At 39.3% G+C, this 21,883-nt stretch overlaps 1 protein-coding gene across 4 annotated transcripts in view; it reads left to right on the forward strand.

Annotated features, from left to right (window-relative positions):
* Positions 1 to 5,335: 5,335 nt before the first annotated feature.
* Positions 5,336 to 21,883, forward strand: part of LOC129725360 (OTU domain-containing protein 7B-like) — a 35,506-nt gene continuing 18,958 nt past the window's right edge. For 2 of the 4 annotated variants that reach the window (XM_055681116.1, XM_055681118.1), the window contains exon 1: positions 5,336 to 5,851. In XM_055681116.1, the coding sequence (XP_055537091.1) occupies positions 5,674 to 5,851 (178 nt within the window). In that variant the 5' untranslated portion in view covers positions 5,336 to 5,673. Of the gene's footprint in view, positions 5,852 to 14,591; positions 15,172 to 21,883 lie in introns of those variants that run through there. The other 2 variants (XM_055681119.1, XM_055681117.1) reach the window with 2 other exon arrangements.

The following is a 21,883-nucleotide window of genomic DNA, read 5'->3' on the forward strand; positions in this document are numbered from 1 at the left end:
ATTTACACAAAAATGAGTAAAATTCAATGCATTTTCATAAAATTGGGAAAATTAAAAACTTTTATACTACAAGTAGATCTCGGAGTAAAGCATTTCTTTTTTAATGGAGAATCTTTCGATTGTGTTTAACGATATTGGTCCAGAACTAAAAAATATCGTCTAACTGTCGATCTGCCTTCACACCAGCGATATCATTCAACTGCAGAAGCAGATGACCATCATCTGGATATTTCAATATAACCACATACATAAGACATACGTAACACTGGCGTTTTTTTCTGGTACACGTTGTCCCATAGTACTCCGTACCTCGCCCTGCCAAACTGCTCGATAAATAATGAACAAAATGAATTTTTTTTCTCGGCCTCATCGAGCCCCAAAAAAATCCCATGAGGAACTGTCAAAAAGTTATTTACAAAATCAATGCAGCATTTTTCGAGTAGGAACGAGACAAATGCAGGGCTGCGCAAGTACACTGCCTTCAAAAACAACTCAAACAGAGGTTTTTTTTACAGAGGTTGGTACTTGCGAGTAGTTCATTTTGTAACAACTTTTTCGGAAGATTTCTTCCTGAGTGTTACGTATGTCTTATGTATGTGATATAACTGTTATCATTTCGATGGCAGTTATACAACAGAACAGATATGCAACAAAAACGAGACCAAATCTCTTTATTTTAAGTATCGACATCTAGCGGTGGAGACGACACCCTGGGCTTGGTGGTTGAGCTCCTATCTCGGGTTCTTATAGCTTTACGGAATCCTAAGATGGAGCCACGAAGCTATTGTATGAGTGTTTTGACAGCCCAAGGGCGCGTGCTCCCGGACGGCGAATGGGAGCTAAGGGAGATGATAAGATTCAGATGCCTTATGTTGTAGCCTTTCCTACTCTGATCTTGGCAATCTCCTATGTGAGGAAGTTTCTTAACAATATCAATTAACATTAAAGAATTTATTTCACACGTGGACCAGACCACTTAGTACAAGCTCTTTTCTTGTCTATATCCATGAATGCATTACTATCGCAGTCCCACATGATACTTTGTCAGTTATAAGATAAAATGAATTAATTCTTTATTTTTTTTTCTGGCAGTGTGACTCTCATGCATTTATGTATAGACTGTAGTTAAAAGTGAAATAAAATTACTCATTTTTTACTGTTAGTTCCATGTGCTAATGTGCAAAGTTGTATTGTTTTATGTAGTATTATTCAGTAAACGTTAATGTGGTTTTTTATCGACATCATCGTTCATATATACATTTTTTCATGTTTTTTATGATAACTTTCACGATTTTATAATGTTCAATAATGAAACTCCGGGTTTAGATGTCTAGATATGTGTTGAATTCACCAACATAACAAATTTGATCAAGGAACCGCAGTTCTTCGTTTTCAAAGCTAAGTACTCTTTCAATATGTTTGTTTTTATGTATCGAATAGCATTTGTTGTTATTATTATATTGTTGTTTTTATTTTTATTTTTGTTATTATAATTGTTACTATTTTATTGTTATTATCATTATTCTTATTTTTATCATCATCATTTTTATAATTATTATCATTGTTTTTCAGCAAAGTAAACTCAACAAACACAGATGCACACACTTTAACACACTCACTCACTCACTCACTCAGTCACTAACTCACTCATTCATTCACCCACTCACTGACTAACTCACTCACTCACTCACTCACTCACTCACTCACACTTTCACTCACTCACTCGCACTTTCACACTCACTCACTGTGATTTCGGTCTCTCTTGTCCTCATTAAAAAACCGAAAAACGAAAAGACTGTGCGACCTCTCGCCGCTTTTTCGTCAAGAGAATTCTTTGTTCTCTCTGGTACTTGTATAGCAAGAGTGCCATTACATTTTTTTTCAATGATTTTCATTGTTGCCCGAGTTGAACACCAAATATGTTGACTAACGACGATAGTTTTTTTTTACATTGCACCTAATGTCGCAAGCAGTGCTGTGTATAGTTCGTCTTATGCATTGCTCGCAATGTTAGGTATAATAAACGGTACGAGAAAAAAAATTAGTGTCGTTAGTCGAAAAATTCGGTTTCCTAATCCAACGAAAATACAAATACAAAATATTTAAGTAATTCAACAAACTGGTTGAAATGGTTTCTACAGTCGCGGGGTGTATGATCCAAGAAAATTTGTTAAGTAATGTTTGAATGGTTGAGAGATTTTTGGTTTAATTTTCTCTATCCATGTTGATTGTGAATTGTTACTGAATTTCCGCTTGAAAAATCTCTCGAATGCGGTCTTGTCTTAACTTGATTTTGATTGATTCATGATCATCTTCTGATCGCGCATGGCCCTACGTTGTGTTTATTATTCGCTCTTGGCATCACGATGGGCCAATTAAGGCCCAGGGAGAAGTTTTCTTTCCTACGACGAAAGCAACACACATGTTCACCACATACTTAGACATACGTAACACTGGCGATTTTTTTGGTACTCTTTGCCCCCATCACCCGGTTTGAACTGCTCGACGAAAATGAACGGAATGAATTTTCTTCATAGCGGATCTACTCGAGCCCTCAACAAAATCCCTTACGAAACTGTCAAAAAGTTATTTACAAAATCAATGCTGCATTTTTCGAATGGGAACAAGACAAATGCAGGGCTGCGCAGGTACACAACCTCCATAAACTACTCAAACAGAGGTTTTTTTTACAGAGGTTGGTACTTTCGAGTAGTTCATTTTTCACCAACTTTTTTGGAAGATTTCTTCCTGAGTGTTACGTATGTCTTATGTATGTGTATTCACTATACTGTACAATTTATTCTGTACCGTACAATATTTACAACGGGGCAGCGTGACGGCGCTGCCACCGTACGATTATCGACTAACCACAATGAACATTAATGCCTAACACTGGCGGTGCTGTGTAGAGCGCTTTTATAGGCTGCCTCTTGGACGGCAGCATTGTCGAGCCAGAACAAAGCTTATAATAATCGCGCGCAAACCAGCGTCGCTTGGGCCTCAGCTGGTCACTCACGGATGACAGTAATGCCCAGCTGAAGCGGGAGTTTTGGCGCGAACACCTTCTTATCTGGTCTGGTCTTATCTGGTTCTTATTGTAGTCCCCGTGGCTCTGTGGTTAGCGATGTCGGTCGGCTAGCTCTCCCACACGGTTGTGATATCGGGAAGGAAGTTTTCTCGACTCAGCACTGGGGCACGGTGTATCGTTGTACTTATCCTGCAAAATGTGCCAAAAAAAACAATATCGATAACGAATTCTCTCAACTAATCTAGTTGATCGAGACCGCTATTAGCCCCCAGGCTAAGCGTGCGATATTGTTTTCTTATCTGGTCATGGAAGCAAAAAAGAATAGATTTTTGTTGAATGTTCAAAACTATTGGAGTGAACATTTCGAAAAAAAAAACTTTAAAATCAATGTAGGAGAGAACGATTGCGAAAGCGTGGGCTAGGATTTGCAACAGAGTTTTGTTCGAAGTTGCATATCTGTTCTGTGCCGAGAGGTATGTTGTTCTATTTTTCCCTTCATTCCCAACATTTGTGTTGCCAATTTTTCAGAAATCGCAAATCTGACGTAAGCAGAGAGGTTCGCATATTACGAACACGCATTATAGCGACAGCCATTATGGTGCGTAAAAAGCTGGATAAGGAAGCGTGCACATTCATTATCAAAAACAGAAACCACCAGTAATGCCGCTTGTATTGACTAAAGCAAGCGTGCATACCCATTAGCAAAGACAAAAACCGTTTTACGAAACTTAGCTAGTAGGCAAAAAGCTTACATGGTGGCGCGTGAGTGGAACCAAAGATAACTAGAACAAGATACCTAACTTCCATATTTTTCATACATTTCGAATACGACCGATTTCCGACGGTTAGTGCTGCCATCTGATGACTTAAATTCTCATAAAATTGTCACTATGAGCAAAACCGATTCACCGTGCATAGTCCGTTATCGATCGCTGAGCTGTTCAAGATTGTATATGAAAAAGGTGTAGCAGTTTGGTCAGCTCGACGCTTAAGATAACATGCAGATTAATGATATTGTCATTTTTTGCACTTAATGCTATTGCCATATTTTTTGCTCTTCAAAGTACGAAAGAAAAGTGTAAATTTGACTGTCAGAGTGGGAGTTTATATTGAGAGGTTATATTTATTTTCAGGTCCCATTCTACCAACACTTAAAGTTTGATATGTCGCAAGCCAGGTTTCAGCACCATTGTGCTATGGTCAGGTTCACCGGGGCACCCGATTTTTGCTTTATTAACCTCGGCAAGAGTGGTAAACTTGGCTGTAGAGCGTGCTCATAGCGGTTATCAGGAATTGCTGATGGTACGCTCAATTTTAAATGATGCACCGATTATTCTTGATTCTTCCGAAAAGTTATATGTTTGAGAACTAAACATTCGTACACTTTATTAACATTTTTTGGATGACGTCCACATGGATACTGAAAAAAATGTTTCACCTTTCAGCAGTCATGTTTTGGCCTTGTCATCAGTTGATTTTGACGTTAAGTATACATCATATTAACAGTGTTCGACTTTAGAACATTAGTTCGACTTTTGCTCACGCACAGCGACAATCATGTCCGATGAATTCTGCAAGACTCAGGTATCTTGTTCTAGTCATCTTTGATGTAACGTTTTGAATATGGACGAAGATTTTTCAGGTTTTTTGTTCGAAGAGGCACGTCTGTTTGTTTGTGCTTAAATCGTCGCATCTCGTTCTTGTTACTTTTTACCACATTTTGTCATTTTTGACTGATTACAGTCATTACAGTCATTACAGTCATTCTCTCGATTCTTAGTTGAGAATATCAAGTATATTGAAAACGAATTAAAAACATTCAATGGGTGTTTAACTGAATAATTGTCTAGCTGCTTAAATCGCTTAAAACGTAGTTTTGCAATAAAACATCGATTTGTTTTTGTTTTCCTCAAAGCTTGGCATATTTGCGCGTCAACAGGTCTGTTTTTGTTTTTGTAAATATGAACGAATGAGATGCATTTCTTTTCGTTTTTTTCTCAGTTTTTTTTTCTCCTTGTTTATAGCTAAGACCTGTCGGCTCATAAAGCTTAGTTTTTATTTATAACATTTTTTACGTAAGAGATTAATGCTCTTTTCGCTGTTGTCAGTTGTCAGTGTCAAAATTGGAAGAATTGTCATTGTGTTTGCGTCGAAGTATGACATACCGATGCAAATTGCATTCAGCACAAAATGCTCACTCTCTCTCTCTCGTTCGCCTCTTTCAAAGGTATGTACTCTCCGCAAATACTTTAACAGTGTTTTTATTTGTACAACGGGCTGCTGAGCGTTTTTTTCAGTCCGCTCTCAGTCATTCGTCAGTCAGGTTGCAAAAATAGCTTTGCGGATCGGTTTCGCGCACGGTCGAATACCAATTAAAGAAGAGTAGTGAAGAAATCCATATCCAATTTTAGTAAAGTTAGCTGCAAAAATTGCTTCTTTGTGGGGTGAATTCAAGCGAACAGTGGCCACTAGAAGTGATCTTGCCGGTTGATGTTGGTTTGGATAAAAGAAAAGCTGGATTTTCAACTGTGAAGTGCTCCAAAAATTTACAGCCGTGGTGGAGAAAAAGTCGTAAGACGCTGGCGGAAGTGCGTAGTAGTAGGAAGTAGAGGCTGAGAAGAAGCGAGTGGCAATCAAAATAGTGGATGTTTTTCACTGTGACCTCGGTCTGTGTTGTCGGAAGTGGTAACAAGTTTTTGATTTTCTGCTGTGCGAGTGTTCATATTTTTTCCAATAAAGGAAGTAGACGAAGATTTCTGGAAGCAACAGTAGTAGAAGCAGCAATTAGAATAAGCCAACTCGATCATCAGCAAGTAGTCAAGTGTAAGTGTTGAGCGCTTTGAGCTAGCCGAAAAAAGTCATAAATAATGTCTAAATATACGGTCCTCTGGGATGTTTTCTTTTTGGCATGGCTGAACGAAAACAGACGTAAAAAGTCACAAAATGACGCCGATACACAAAAAAAGCACAAAAAGATGGACTGTTGCTGTGGGTTTTGTTTATCGTGGTATGTGGGAGAGAGTTCCCCCTCAAACATGCGGAAAAAGTAGTACCTACATGCTGAGCTCTTAATGCTGGTGATTTTACACTGCCATGATTGCCATGAGATGCACTACTAATGCGCCTAGCAGTCGGTGCGTTTTATTTTTTCAAGGTTAATCGCTGGTGCAGCGCGACAGAACAGCGCGCTAAAAGCTTCGCCGAAGGTGACGGCGGTGTGCCTATTCGGCATACACCTGTGATCCAGTGATGCTTCCGATCAATAATAAACAGTGTGTGTGGCAGACAGCAAATTGGATAGATTGTATAATACTTTCAACAGTCGTGTCTTCTGCTGTAGTGTCAGCATTTAGTAAAAATGATAGAATGACAAAATTTAGGGATTGATTACTGTAATGTAATTATAACAAAGAACTTTGAGTATTTTTTCAATTTTTCACTTTACCATGCACTATTGTTAATACTGCAAATGTCGTTGCTGAAAATCATAGTCTTATTCATAGTCCTCGTGATACAAAAAATGTATGGGTTTATCATAAAGCATAAGACAAATCGGTTCCTAATGATTTTTCAAAAATGGAAAAATGATTAAATTTAAATTTTTTTTACTACGGGGCTATGTCAGAGTTTAAAAAAAGGTAGATAGGGAGATTAGAAATTTATTCTCATGAAAAATAAGATATCAGGTTGTTGAACGAGTTTTTATCGAAAAAAATGTTCTACCTATGTATGTCTAATGGAAAAAAAGTTGCGAACATCTAAAATTTATGTATCAAGATAATCTCAAACATATCTTTCGCAGAAGATAGTGAGGTTACAGCTGTTTCACCTTTTGATTTATAATTGTTTTTGTGTTAATCTAAATTTTTATTGAGATATGTTGCGAGAATGTGCAGGTGTTTGTAGTTAATCTTAGCGACTGCCGGTAGTATTTCATTATCTTCAGTGCCTCGGTGAAACACTGTGAATCATCTAAAAAAGTACTAATGCAATTCACAACACAAGATTACTCGTAGTTCGTAGTTCATGAGAATACAGCAGAAAGCGCTCTGATAATACCCTAAGTTGATATTTACAAAGAGGAGTCCAACCCTTTTTCGTGTTAAAAATATCTGTTTCAAGCAAATCCAACTGTAACTGAGTGATGGGCTAAATTATTGGAACTATCGACTTCGGTTACATCATCTAGATTTGGAAACAATATGGAGTTGTTCAGAAAAGATTGTCCAAAAACTGCTTTCATGTTGGGACGCATAGTATTGGGCTTTGGACATTTTTTTCCAAAAACCGGAAGGATTTCACATTAAATCACACTCACACAAATGTTTCTGTCTGAGCTCAAGCTTTAGGGAGTATTGAAGTAACCAGTTGCCTGCACGACAGGTCCTTATGTCTATCGAGTGTAAACTTTATTCATGTCTACAGAGCCGACTGATACATGGATAATCGGGTATCGATTGGTACCACCAGTGTTTCAGTTCAATTCGACTTTTTGATATTTCGTGACTCGCCATGAGCGACCTCAAAATAATCTTTCATCTATCTTTCTGTTCTGTATTCCTCGTTTGTTTATGAATGTTGAGAAACATCATTTTGCAGCCGACGCTGATTGCTGAGAAGATCTTTCCTGTAGGCTCTACCTTGTATACATCATCACCCTTACCTACCGCACTCTGACGAATGTCGTCATCTTCTCCATTTGTTACATATCCACGATAAAAAAATACTAAACCGAGCATTTTCATAGGAAAACAAATATGTCAGGGACATGTATCTAATAATAAAGAGAGACCCGCTCGACCTTCCGCTCACTGCACTTGTCTATACTGGCACGGACTGCTATTTGGCGTCCTTCCTGTTTCTGTCCCATTACCAGCAGGCGAAGGTTACGCTATTGCTAGTCCTGCATTACGTGCACAGTCAGATTACGTGCATTACATAAACGGCAAAACAAAACAAAAAACAAAATGCTTTATTGCAATATTTGCGTTCTATTGATTACTCTTGCATTTTTGCACCATAAAAAACGACTGCACTGTCTCACCGTTATTCGTCATGATTTCGGTGCATATTGCACTATTTCGCCTTTATCGTCCACTGGGTTGGCCGCCTTGATGGTAATTCATTATTTTTCCGAACTTTAAATTATGCCTTATCCCTGTTAAATTTATGACCTTTCGCGTACCTGCTATCTGATGTGGCTGATTGGATTTTGAAATTTTCATATTTGAATTCTCGGTAATTGCACCGAGTGCCGCCCGCCCATTTGCACTGCCGCTTCTACGGCAGCAGAACGCAATATCAGAAGCTATAAAAATTCTTCCGTGTGTGTGTTCAGCGCTTGCTCGCCGTGGACGTCATCATCGTCATGGACCGGCGGCTGTCTGGTTACTGTTTGCCGAAGTTGAACCTCCGGATCTGCTTGCTGCTGTTTGTGAGTAGTAAATCAAGCGGCTATAAAACGTCTATCTCAAATGGCAAGTGGGTAAAAAATGGACATATGAAATGTGGATTCAAATACCGAATCACGGTAGCAATGGAACATCCGCCCGCTCATTCCACTTAACCTATAAATAGTTAGAGTATGTAAGTTCCGAATCTTTGTTGGTAGTTTTGCACAGATTGCGAACCAAAACATGTATTGTATTTAATGCTTTTTGTAACGCTCAGGAGCTTGTGTATAAATATGAAATTTTGAAATTGATTTTTATCAAAATTATGGCCAAATATTTCTGAATGATTGTTTTGCAGCAATACAATAAAGGTATAGATTTTGACTGACATACGTCAAGGTTTGAGTCAGCATTTAACGCCTACTTGATAATCATCTTCAAGGTTTTTGATGAAAAAGAGGTAAAAGGCACAGATACAGACATGAGCAAGACATTTGATCTGTTTTTAATGCTATAATTTCAATAATGGCATACTGTTGACACCCTTTCGTTCTTGTTTCAACTGTGAATGTTGTTCCGATTTTGATTCATGTTTAAGCATTTTTCACGTTCGACCCTACCATACCCTCCATGATCAAAACAAATTTTTTGTTTTATTTTTCTTCGCGTTATTACTCTCATTTCAAGTATCACCCTTGAATTAAAATTTGGAGCGCGTTGCATGGTACTTTCCCACTATGCCAAATGAAACAAACATTGCTTATCTGCATTTTTTTTTGCAATCATAACTTATATAGATTTGAAGTAGGGTAACAAGAACATTCAATCATTTTCAATCAACTCCGCTTCATTCACATCTCTCTCACATAAACGCACTCGTATTCGATACAACTTACTAAAAGGGGGTTACCTAAATAGCATACCAAACACCCATCGACAGAAGACCGACTGACTGATATGCGGGGAATCGTTTGGCCTTTCACGAGTCACGAATGAGTGCCCCTGGAGCGTTTGAACTTGACCGTGCGCCGTAATTGTACAGGTGCGCTTCGCAAAGCCATCTTCAAGTCTTATCTGATGATACTGTAGTGCTGGGTGATTCGTTCTTTGCTCGACTCTGCGTTTAATGACACGCCAGGGTCACTTTTGGGTGGACCTACACCTGGCGGACGGACGCATGATGGTACGGTCGTCAGAGGCGGGGAGAGGTTTGTCTGTTTTTTTTTTATCTTCTGCGTACTGAATTCCACGCTGAATATAACCGCGAAAACAGATCACTGTCAGCTGATGCCTTTGAGGGTGCTGTAGACCGAAGCACATACATCAACATGACGACCATGACGATGATGGAACACCTCCGGCAGTAGCGGTGTGTGTTCAGCAGTATTCCGGTTGATCGGTTCTGGTTATTTTTTTTTTGTGCGGTGCTGCGTTTTTTTGTAAATTTGAGCGGAATTCGCATCAGTCGTTGTCGTCGAGTAATTCGGATACTATGATTGCAGTCGCAAAATTCAAATCTGCCTACATCATTTGAATTATATCAAACAAAAGAATTGTTCTACAATTCTCTTGTGCTGAAAATATATTCTTCTCATAATTGTTCAAGCGATGACTGTTGAGCTATTTTTATATTTTAAATTTGCGTGATATTGCGCTTACGTGTTCTGTAGTTACCTAATATGGCATCTCGTGGGTACTGTGTAGGGTACCATATCCCAAGTATAATCGAATGCGGTCGGAACTCCAATCGGTGCGCAGCAGAGAACGTGGTTGATCAATTTCCTTTCCGGTGCGGTATGAGAGATGCCGCCAGTAAACGCTAAGCTCGGTAGTTTCGAGCAACGAATTAATCATCGTCGTCAACGAAGCGCATATGGATTATTTACGACTGAACTTCGCAACATCAACAGCAACACAGTTGCACGGGACGCGGTATTTGTTCGGTTATATTTTGAAACGAATACAATCTCAATACTTTTTTACGATTTGCATCAGTTCAGAGCGTTACCTGCTGGTTGAATATAGGTGATGATAATTCGCAGAATTAAACGGCATGTACGTGTTGCTCTGCTTTGAAGAATTTTGTAAATATTATGATATTCGAAACAGTGTCGTATACTTGAACTGATTTCCATTATCAGTTTATAAATAATTAATTTTTGTTCGATTCATAATGAAAATCAACTTTTAATTTAATTTGAAAGAACCCGTTCTGAGGTACCAGCAGATTATCATTATGTTTTACGATGAGATAGATTTTGTATTTTTGCACCGACCTCTCTTTTGTACAAAGGAATGCCTTTACTTTTGAAACGACCTGCTGAAGAACACATTCCCCTCCACAAATTGGGTTTACTAGTGTGAATCTCAGTTGGAAACGTACAACGTAAATGGTATTATTCGTAGTCGCTATCCGTGTCTACATTTTATGGCTAACATCGATGTCAGAGACTACTTCGAAAAACACCATGAAGCCGTTAAGAGTAATATGAAGCTTAATCAGTTTTATTGAAAACCCTTGTTAAATTATAATTTGCCGCAAGTCGTTCTCATCAACAGAATCGTGCGCTACCTCGAAGTTTACAAACAGATGTTGAGTCTTCAAGCCGACCTACAGATTTGTCGACAACCCGTTTTAGATGATTGCTATTCATCAAAATCGCTCACCAATCAAGACCTCTTACAACGACTTGAGTCTTTAGAACAAAATTAGGGAGAAATATTTTCGCATTCTAAATTCCGGAGCGTTATGCTTTATCCGATGGTCACTACAGACGAATCGAAGTTCCGTGTTCTGATTTGTACTGGATTTTTCAAATCTTCAGACACTTTCTTGATTTTTTTACGCTCTGTATAATATTTTCATTCTTGAGTTTGGCTATTAAACTTTAAATTGTGGGATTCGTGCTAACGTAAGAACTAAACGACGCTGAACGAGACGCGACGCTTTACAAGATACAACACTCAGGTTCAACACCGCCTTCACTTTTGTGTACTACCTTCAAGAAGTGACGTTTAAGGGTGGATTTAATTGGATTTGTTTTTTTTTTCCTCGGAGCCTATGACCACTGCTACCATTAGTTAGATATATTGTGGTAGGGGAAGGGGTGATAAAATGGACACCCTAAGCCATTTCCCAATTTCCTCCACAGTTTTACACTACAACTATGAGTCGATAGCGCACATTAACTGAGCCACTAATGATTAATATAAAAAATAAGAAGAAGTACTCAAACATAGTATTTTCCGTAGTTTTCACGAGCATTTTTGAAAGCAGTTTTTTAGGGGTAAAATGGACACGTGTGGATAAAATGACCCCGTGGTCCCCGTGGTTCTGTGGTTAGCGATGTCGGTCGGCTAGCTCTCCCACACGGTTGTGACATCGGGTTCGATTCCCGATCAGGTCGAGGATCTTTTCGAGCTGGAAATTTTCTCGACTCAGCACTGGGGCACGGTGTATCGTTGCAGTTATCCTACACATGCAAAATGTGCCAAAAAACAATATCGATAACGAATTCTCTCAACTAATCTAGTTGATCGAGACCGCATAAGCCCCCCAGGCTTGCGTGCGATATTGTGTTGTTTGGATAAAATCCCTTTACAGATAGTAAAATGTTGTTTCATAGCACGTGACACACTTACGCATTAACCAACAGTTCAATTTTCACCGTTTGTCGTAGAATTAATAACAATATATGACCTTATCCGCAAGAAACTGGGAAATGGCGGAAGCTTTTTTTACGGACATTCCGAATTCAACGGTACGTTTAGCCGCGGTCATCTGTTCATCGGTCCGAGTTTACCTTTGCGTTTTTCTGATATAAACACGAAGCATCTAGATTTTTCAATGGAAACTAACACAATTTTTTCACCATCACCATGGGCTGTCCATTTTACCCGCACATACATATTATTGAAAATACCTAAATATATCGAGGAAATCATTTAAACAATTACTAACCTTTGATGATTTCTGCTGGTTAGTAGTCTGAGTACAGATATTTGCAGAAAAATCGTTATAAAATACTGTTTTACACTAGAAAAAACCTTATTTTTTGTAAGCCAAAAATAACATCACCACCACCACGAATCTACACGTGTTTTTTGTTTTTGTTTATTATTTTGACTGTTTGACTGTATCATGTCGCATACTTTGTCTCAAATAGTGCCTCTAAGATAAGGTGCCGAATAAGTTTGTACTATTTTTCAACTTAATAGTCGAGATTTAAACGGGTGTCCATTTTACCACCCCTGTTCATTTTATCCACAGTTCCCCTATACTTCGCGTTACTTGATATGCAGTGTCAGTTCGTTCCATCACTATGCGTTTCAGTAATAGTCGCCCCCAGACTTTGCATTCCACCCCAAGAAGGTATGACTTCTTTGATGAAGTTTCTTACCTTCAATAGTTCAGCAGACCATATCTTGTTAGGCGTGAGAATACGCAGTCTTCGCTGAATCAATGCGCTGCATTGACACAGTAAGTGTTCCGAGGTTTCTACTTCAGAATTACAGAAACGTCATATACCATTTGTCAGTTCACCTATTTTTTAAGATGATACCTAATCGGACAGTGTCCAGTCAGTAAGCCAGCATGAATAGTTTAGATTGTCTTGCTTTGGAGGAAGCCCTCCAGTTGGCATCAATCATCATTGATTCCCAGCCTCTGAGCTCAGATTTTGAACAGGATGAGGATACCTCGCAGAATGGCTTCGGCCCGTTGAATGCAGTTGAAAAACCAATTCTGCTGAGAGAGTGGCTTTTTCATTTCCTTCTATACCACAGTGACCAGGCAACCAGTATAGATTAACATTTAACAGATAGGATTTGTTTGTTACTTTCGGGTAAAACGGCAAACTAATTCGTATTATTTTTTGTTCTATTGGTTGCAGTGTAGTGATGTTTTGTTGATGCCGATTTCGTTCATTTCTTTTGAATATTTTGTCGGAAAGTTTATTCCGTTTATTTCAGCCTCTTCATAGAGACGATTTCTTTCTTCGTTGAACTCGTTTTTCTCCATGGGAATGTTGTAGAGACGGTGTGCCATGGAGTGGAAGGTAGCTTGTTTTTGAGCGTTGAAGTGGTTTGGGTCCAATGTAACATAGCTGTCCGCGGTTTCCGGTAAATGCCGAATTTCAGTGTACCGTCTTTTTTTCTAGTTGACAACAGATCTAAAGACGGTAGTTTTTCATCCACCTGATCCACGTGCTGAGGGTGGCGATTCTTCACCGGTGCGAGAACGTTATCGACACCTCCACACATGAGGGAAAAGCTTGAAGTTTTTCATATTTGCTCATAAGGAGATTCGCCAGGAGATGCGAGAGCTTACCTCCCATGCTCAATTCGACAATTTGCCTATACAACTTGTTCTTGAATGCAAAAACAATCTGCTCTATACATACCTCAGCCACCAACATAAACGCATGAACGTGATTAGGCAGTGCTCGACATCGTTCAAATGTCGGCGAAAAGCTTCATCGGCAGGCACGCTCGGGAACAGTGTCGCGACTTTGAAGGATACTATCTCAGCTCGTCTCAGTTCGATTCCTTCTAGTTGCTCTACAAAATCTACCGAATTTTGCACACTTTTTTCATGAATAACAGGGTATTTCTGCATTTCTCAGTGGGGGTACTTGCCTTACCAATCAGCTTCAGGTCGAAGTGTCCCTTGCTGTTCGAAATAGTCGTCTTCATTCAATGCGGTCCATGGCTACAGTTCGCCAGTCATGTTGTCTAAGGAGGCCCTGCAGGTCGTTTCACTTGTTCGCTGCGTGCCTCGTTCCAGTCGTCGTTTTCGAGAACCATTTCTTCGGGCAGTCGTCCGACACCCTTACAACATGCCCAGCCCACCGTAGTCTCCCGATTTTCGCCGTTTGAACGATGAGTGGTTCTCCCAGTAGCGGATGCAACTTGTGGTTAATCCGCCTCCGCCATGATCCATCTTGAATCTGCTCTTCACCATAGATGCTACGCGACACCTTGCGTTCGAAAACCCCGAGGGCGCGTTGGTCCGCCACAAGCATGGTCCAGGTTTCGTGGCCGTAGAGGACTACCGGCCTGATCAGTGTTTTGTAGATGATCAACTTCTCCGTGGGTAAAAATTGATAAAAAGCTTGGTGTAACTAATGTGAAGTGTATTATTTACATGTGCGAAATTTCATAACAACCAGTTCAGTAGTTATTAGGATGTCATCAAAACAAGAAGAAAATTGCCAGAGAATGTTGTACGCCGTCATGAAAAATCAGACGCGACCGTGAGATTGATCAGAAGACAACTGGGAATCACCCATACAACTGTGTCTCGGGTGGTAAGATCGGCAAGGAGCCCCTGACGGGCGGCGGGCTGGTAACGGAAGAAAATCGAAAACAGCTGACTCTGTGAAGACCCGGAAGGTGTTGGATTAATTCAAACCTAATTCGAACTTTTCGACTCGCGACGTGGGTTTCGTGTAATCAAGGTCCGAAAGCAGCGAACCGGCATGATCAACAAAACACGGCGGTCAAATCCCGCGCAAGGAAGCTGTATCGAGAGTGGTTAACAAAACCGCTGTGTGTGATTATGGATGACGAACTCTACATCAAGGCAGACGCAAAACAGTTACCAGGGCTGGAGTTCTACGTTGCCGAATCCCGGTTTGAAGAAAAAAATGGACTAATTCGCCAAAAAATACTGGCTCTGGAATATCGGGTACCATCAACTGCGAAAGTGCCTTCAGAAGCGTCTGTTGCCCTTCCTGTGGACCCACGGAGGTGAGACATTATTTTGGCAGGAGATTATTTTGGCCATCATGCTATTAAGCGCGATCGATGTTGAATTCGTACAGAGGCAGTAACGTTGTTTTTGTACCAAAAGCCGCCGGATCTTTAGACTTCCGATTCGTAAAATTTACATTTTTCATACTGACAGGCGTTAATCATATTACGGACACGAGAGTCATAAACTTCTTGGTCCATTATAATAAGGATTAGAATCTTGTTACAATCATCCTAGAAACACAATCAATCTTGAAAATAATTTTTAAGACATTTCTCAGTATTTTAACAAGAAATAACAGAATAACCTTAAAAAAAAACTTGAAATTCAATTTTAGAAACGATGATAATATTGAATCGATTGAATAAGTTTGCTACTCATTAGTGTTTGATGATGAGATGTCCACGCAAATCTCATTGAATTTTTTATTTTTTCCTGAGTCATACATACTTCGGCAAAATCGCATCGGGTCAATGAGCTCTTGCTGAGTGCCCATCAGAAAGGCGAATAAAAAAATTAAAGGGTATGTGCTTGAGTGCACAAACGTAGGCTTGCCGTGGGACTATGGTGGGTGTAAAGATTTAATTCTGCCATAGCCATAGTATATAACACACACCAAACGTACAAATACCATACACAATAATCCATGAACATTTCACAAAAAACCACATGCACCTGTCATAAACCACAGCATACAAATACCAATACCCACTGCCCATAAATGCATAACAGTCCCATGTAATTTCTCATCACTTTATGCTTAAACCTCAAAAACTTATTCACATACCCGGTGCTCTCAAAAAATCAAAAGAAAAGGCTTTTTGTTGCTAAATTGATTAGAAAAATATGAATTTTGGTCAGTCCCATGTTACAAATTAGCGAAAAACAAGCTCAGTGCTGGAAATAACTAGCATAAAATTATGGTCACTATCATAGAAATACCAATTGAAGTACTAATAATAATTAACTTGTTGCCTATACAAGTATTCTGTCATAAATATATTTACCTCGGATAAATGCATTTTTGCACACACATGTTATACACATATACACGTAATACACACACACACGATATACACACACACACACTACTCACACACACACACACACACACTACTCATACACACACTACTCACCCACACATACACGCACACACACGCACGCACCCACACGCCCACATACACACAAACACACACACACAAACGCACAAATACACATACACACACGCACACATACACACACGCTCACATACACACACACGTCACTTACACATACACATACGCACGTTACTTACACATACACACACATACACGCACACACCACACACGCTATTCACACACCCACACTCTACTCAGACACACACGCTTGATATACGACACACTATACCTACACTATCGGCAGCACCCAAACGGCTTCCAAGTTTTCCAATGGTCCCCAGTGCCGTTCACGTCCAATTTCGGGCTGTATTACAACAACGATATCTGAATTAGATTACCACTGGTGGGGTCCAGCTCAGATCGAAGGGAAGCCGAACTGTTCGCCTTGACGGTCGAACAGGGAATGATCTTCTCTCAACACGGAATGTCCTTTTTAAGCTTCACTCAGTGTGGGGAACTTGAGTCACTGGGGAAAGAACCAATCACGTGGAAGCATCTCTGCTTTCATTCTTCGTCGCTTACGTTGGGTGATGAATGCGATGCCAATTGGCTGGCATTGCTAGCCAATGACTGAATGCGTGAAATCATTTCGTCTATGTTTTTGAAGTCTGCGTTAGGGAAATATACCAATCGTATGAAAAATGTATGTGGATATTCAACCTTCAAACTTTTCCGCAATTTCCACAGAGTAATAAGAAAACGGTAACTAAAATTATCATGTTATACCAATCTTGTGTATTTTAGCTTTCCAACGGTATATTAACTATCGAAATCAGAACAGTTGTTTGAGCGCTATTAGCATCTAAAATCTTCCATTCCGCCAACCAAAAACGTTACATGTTCAATCCAGTTTTCACAGAATGTAGCTTAGTATAGTGAAGAAAGACGTAGTCCCACGTCAAAATATTCCACGTTGCTTGGAGCCGCTTCTCCCAAAAAAGTGATAGCATTTAGCTTTCCTCTGTAAAATAGGTTGCTCACTTCCCTTTGTATCACTCTCGCATTTGTAGAACAAGTTATCAGTCAATTCGATCAGTTCTTGAGCGGTTTTGTATTCCATCTAGTGATGGGAAACTTATCGATACTTATCGATAATATCGATAAGTGCTTGACATCGATATTATCGTTTATTTATTGACGCTAACGATAATTATCGATATTATAAGGGTGAGCACAAGTCAGTGCGGCTGGTTACTGGAGGAGACCCAAAAGAAGGAGACCTCACCTACCCTTCCCCAGGAGTTGCTTTTGCCGCTGGGTATTTGTTGCTATTCGACAAGATTTAGCCTTGTTGGGGGTGGTGTAAAAGTTCGCCCCGGATGTCACTGAGTTTCTGAGAAATAATGGTAACTAAAAAGGTATTTATAGTTTTTAGTTTCCTATGAACAGATGAATTCGACAACTCAAAATTTCTACCGCAAACGTTAGCTGTCATATTATCGATACTTATCGATAATATCGATAAAACCCCCGGAATTATCGATTGTTATCGATGTACGTTTTGGGCGATATTTCCCATCACTAATTCCATCCGCATTCAAAATCTATCAATATTTTCGTAACACCGATGTGAATATTAATTTAGTTTAGTTGCAGCCCACTGCATTTACGTCATTATAAGTCTGCTCTTCAAGGTGTCCTGAAAAAAAAATTTATCACTCTTCCATTGTGTTATGCTGCTGAATAAAAATGAGTATCGTATTTGTTCTTTAAAAAAACACAGGGCTCAAATTAATTATAAGTTACCGGTTGGAATTTGGTTTTCCTGCAAAAAGCTTTTTTTTTTTTATCGAGATTTTCTGATTTTGTTCTGGAGAATCAATTTCTGGACACAGAGATTTGGAAAATACGTTTTTCGGTGATTTGAATGAGTAACTGACATTGCATCAACGTGATGCAATGACAACATAACAATGTACGATGGGTGGTTTTCTGTTCGTTTGAAACCACCGGGTTTATCAGTGTGAAACTCGATGAATGGAACATAGCTTTTGTTTGCTCTGGAGTCTGCAACAGTTTCGTAAGCAGTTGACCCGGTAGATCAGTGCAATCCGATCACGGTGGTTTTTGCGATAGTAGACTGTTCACAATGTCATTATACTGAGTGTATTTCTATAACCATGGGCATACGATACAACTTGAAAGTTTAGTTCATCTCATCATTTGTCGCTTGGGTGTACCTACGTAGTTTCAACAAAATAAAAGGATCTTTATTGAACAGTGATAATTTGATCATGTGATCATGAATGTGATTCTCTTAATCGTTTCGAAATATATTGATTATTTTTTAAATGAAATAAAAGACAAATCTAACTTTTGTATCAACAAAATTTAGCAAAAATAACCCATACAATAAACAACATTGAAAAGTTCTAAAAGCTTATAGTCAATGCAATTATTTATCGGTCGGCCATTACATCGATGGTATAATTTACGAGCCGATAGTCAAACACAACAACTACAGTTTGGTGACTCAATTAGCGCAGTTGTTCCACAAGCGCATCATTTGTTCGTAAATTAAAGGCTATGCACGGTTATGACTACCTAACCACTCGTACGCGTACCCAGTGGATATCTTATAACAACTTGAACACACGAACACCGATGTAATGTGGGTGGTTGGCTCGCTACGAAATTTGCGATAGCGACGTCAAGCGGCAGTTCCTACCTCAGAGTCACCTCGGACTAGAACGAACCAGACGGTATGGTTTCCCGATGGTAATGCCAAGACTAATCTAATCAAAATTTATTGGTTCATTGACTGCTGTGTAAGTGTGTACATTTCCAGCGAATCGTCCATCGCAAGAACAATGGTTTGTAGAATAACCCAATAACAGTCAGGCAGTGCGACGCGTGCAACGATTCACCCGCAGACGACCGTTGTATATCCTTTGGATTGCGACACACAATACATGCTTGAGTTCACAAAACGCTGTATTTGATTGGATTGGATTTAGATTGCTTACTATTAGAGATTCACGCTGTGAATAAATGGACGATGACACTAACCGGAAGCCACGAACGAACGCTGGTGACTATGTACAATTCTAGCAATATCCACCTAGCAGCGAAGTAGGTTTCATACATAAATTTCAATACGTGAATGGAACAAGAAACATTTTTCCTGTACATCAACAGTAAAAGTCACCCAGCGGACCCAATTATGGCAGCACAATACGTGATTATCAACTGCTGATTGGCTAGTGGAATCGAATTGTCGCGTGAATGTTTGTGTTACATTCATCACCGCAGTCAGAGCGACGACGATTAACTTGGTCTCGGCAATTGGACTACCATCTAGACTAGAGAAGCGTTCCGATCGAAATGTTCTCATCGTGCGGAAATGTGATCCCATTGAAAGTAACGATTTTCCACTAACAGTAGAGTAGCGCAGCGTCAGGATGCCGCCACGCGATGACTAATAGGCTTATCATGGAGAATGGCGTTCCATCGCACTTCACCGCTCAACAGACAGAATCGATTGTATTGTTTACTTTCCCATGGGTTGACTCACGGGTTAGGTGCTAACCAAGCCACGCATAGGACTGCACTTGGTCAAAGTGAGAGACTGAACGGAATCTGAGAATCAGTCAACAAGTTGACTATGCACTGCTCCGCTCGGCACTTAGCCAAAGCTGACCGTGCAAAAGTCACAAAAGTTTGATAAGTGTTGTAGAGCATGATTGATCAGCAATTGGCGACAGGGGGGCGCCCATCCTGTAAAGATTAGCACGGGGAACAATTTGCAGTACTGATTAAAAAATCGCGATATTAAAAAGGTCCACAGGGTTACTAAACATTGGCATATAAAGAATGCTAAATTACCTTTTTTTTAATTGGAAATTGGTTGGTCTGTTTCCATTAACAAGGCGTGCCGGTAGACTCGGTTAGGAAAAGGGTCGCTTTGTTGTTTTCACTTCTGACGTCTTATCGACTCCGTTGAAAAGAAAACGTATAATTAATTCTATTTTTTGTGTACCAGACCTTCATTTTCACACCATGAAAAAACGGTACCACTCTAATTTGACATTTTTTTAGATAGGGTGTCTGACGTTTTCGTCATGTCGCATGCAGTATCGACCGGGTTCAATTTCATTTGCTCTACTGTTTTTATCTGACTTGAAAACTCAAAATAATTTGCCTTACCTTAAACATTATGAAATACCGTCGTGCGGGTCTTTCAACACTTTTTCCCATTTCTTCTACTTTATGTTATTATTACCTTTATTATAATAAACGGAACTCAATTTTTTTTTTAAGGGGGGATTTGTTAGTAGCTTAAGTATTTATGATAAATATTAGTAAATAATGAGTATGTGTGTCCAATCACAAATGGTGACTTCTCAACACTGTTAGAAATTTGTAATTTTAATTGTTAGGATTTGTTTGCTTTCGCAATTAGGACTTATCATTCGTAGGGATTTAAACCTACTTGTCAGAAAAGGCGAAGTAAACTTACAACTAACTTAATTGCTAACTTATTGGCTATAAAGAGAGCTTATCGTAGCAATTGAGGATTGCAACGATTTTTGTCGAAAATTGTTAATAATTTTCTAATGGCTCAACACCAGTAAGTCTATGTAATTCGAGTGTACCAAACCAAGGAGGACGCTTCAAAATCATTTTCAGAATTTTATTCTGAACCCTTTGGAGCGTTTTCTTCCTTGTTGAACAGCAACTTGACCAGATCGGTACAGCATAAAGCATTGCTGGTCTAAAAATTTGTTTGTAAATCAAAAGTTTGTTCTTTAAACAAAGTTTAGAATTCCTGTTAATGAGAGGATATAAACATCTCGTATATTTGATGCACTTGGCTTGTATACTCTCAATGTGCTCTTTGAAAATAAGTTTTTTATCATAAATTAGTCCCAAGTACTTAACCTTGTCGGACCAACTTAAAATAACCCCATTCATCTTGACAACGTGATTATTGTTTGGCTTGAGGAAAGAAGCCCTAGGCTTATGCGGAAAAATTATCATTTGAGTTTTAGAAGCATTGGGAGAGATTTTCCACTTTTGCAAGTAGAAAGAAAAAATATCTAAACTTTTCTGCAATCGACTGCATATGACACGAAGACTTTTTCCTTTTACGGAAATGCTTGTGTAATCGCAGAACAATGACTTTGTGCATCCTGGAGGCAAATCAGGAAGATCTGAAGTGAATATGTTGTACAGGACTGGACCCAAGACTGAACCTTGAGGTACACCTGCTCTGACAGAAAATCTATCAGATTTTGAGATCTGATAGACAACCTGGAGAGTTCGATCAGTAAGATAATTTTTTAAAATTTTGATTAGGAAAATTGGAAAATTAAAAGTTTGCAATTTTGCAATCAAACCTTCATGCCAAACACTGTCGAATGCTTTTTCTATGTCTAAAAGAGCAGCTCCAGTGAAATAACCTTCAGATTTGTCAGCTCGTATCATATTAGTAACTCTGAGCAATTGATGAGTTGTGGAATGCCCATGGCGAAATCCAAACTGTTCATTTGCAAAAATTGAATTTTCGTTGATGTGTGACATCATTCTGTTAAGAATAATTCTCTCAAAC

This window comes from Wyeomyia smithii, chromosome 2 (genome assembly GCF_029784165.1).
Source record: "Wyeomyia smithii strain HCP4-BCI-WySm-NY-G18 chromosome 2, ASM2978416v1, whole genome shotgun sequence".
Taxonomy (NCBI): domain Eukaryota; kingdom Metazoa; phylum Arthropoda; class Insecta; order Diptera; family Culicidae; genus Wyeomyia; species Wyeomyia smithii.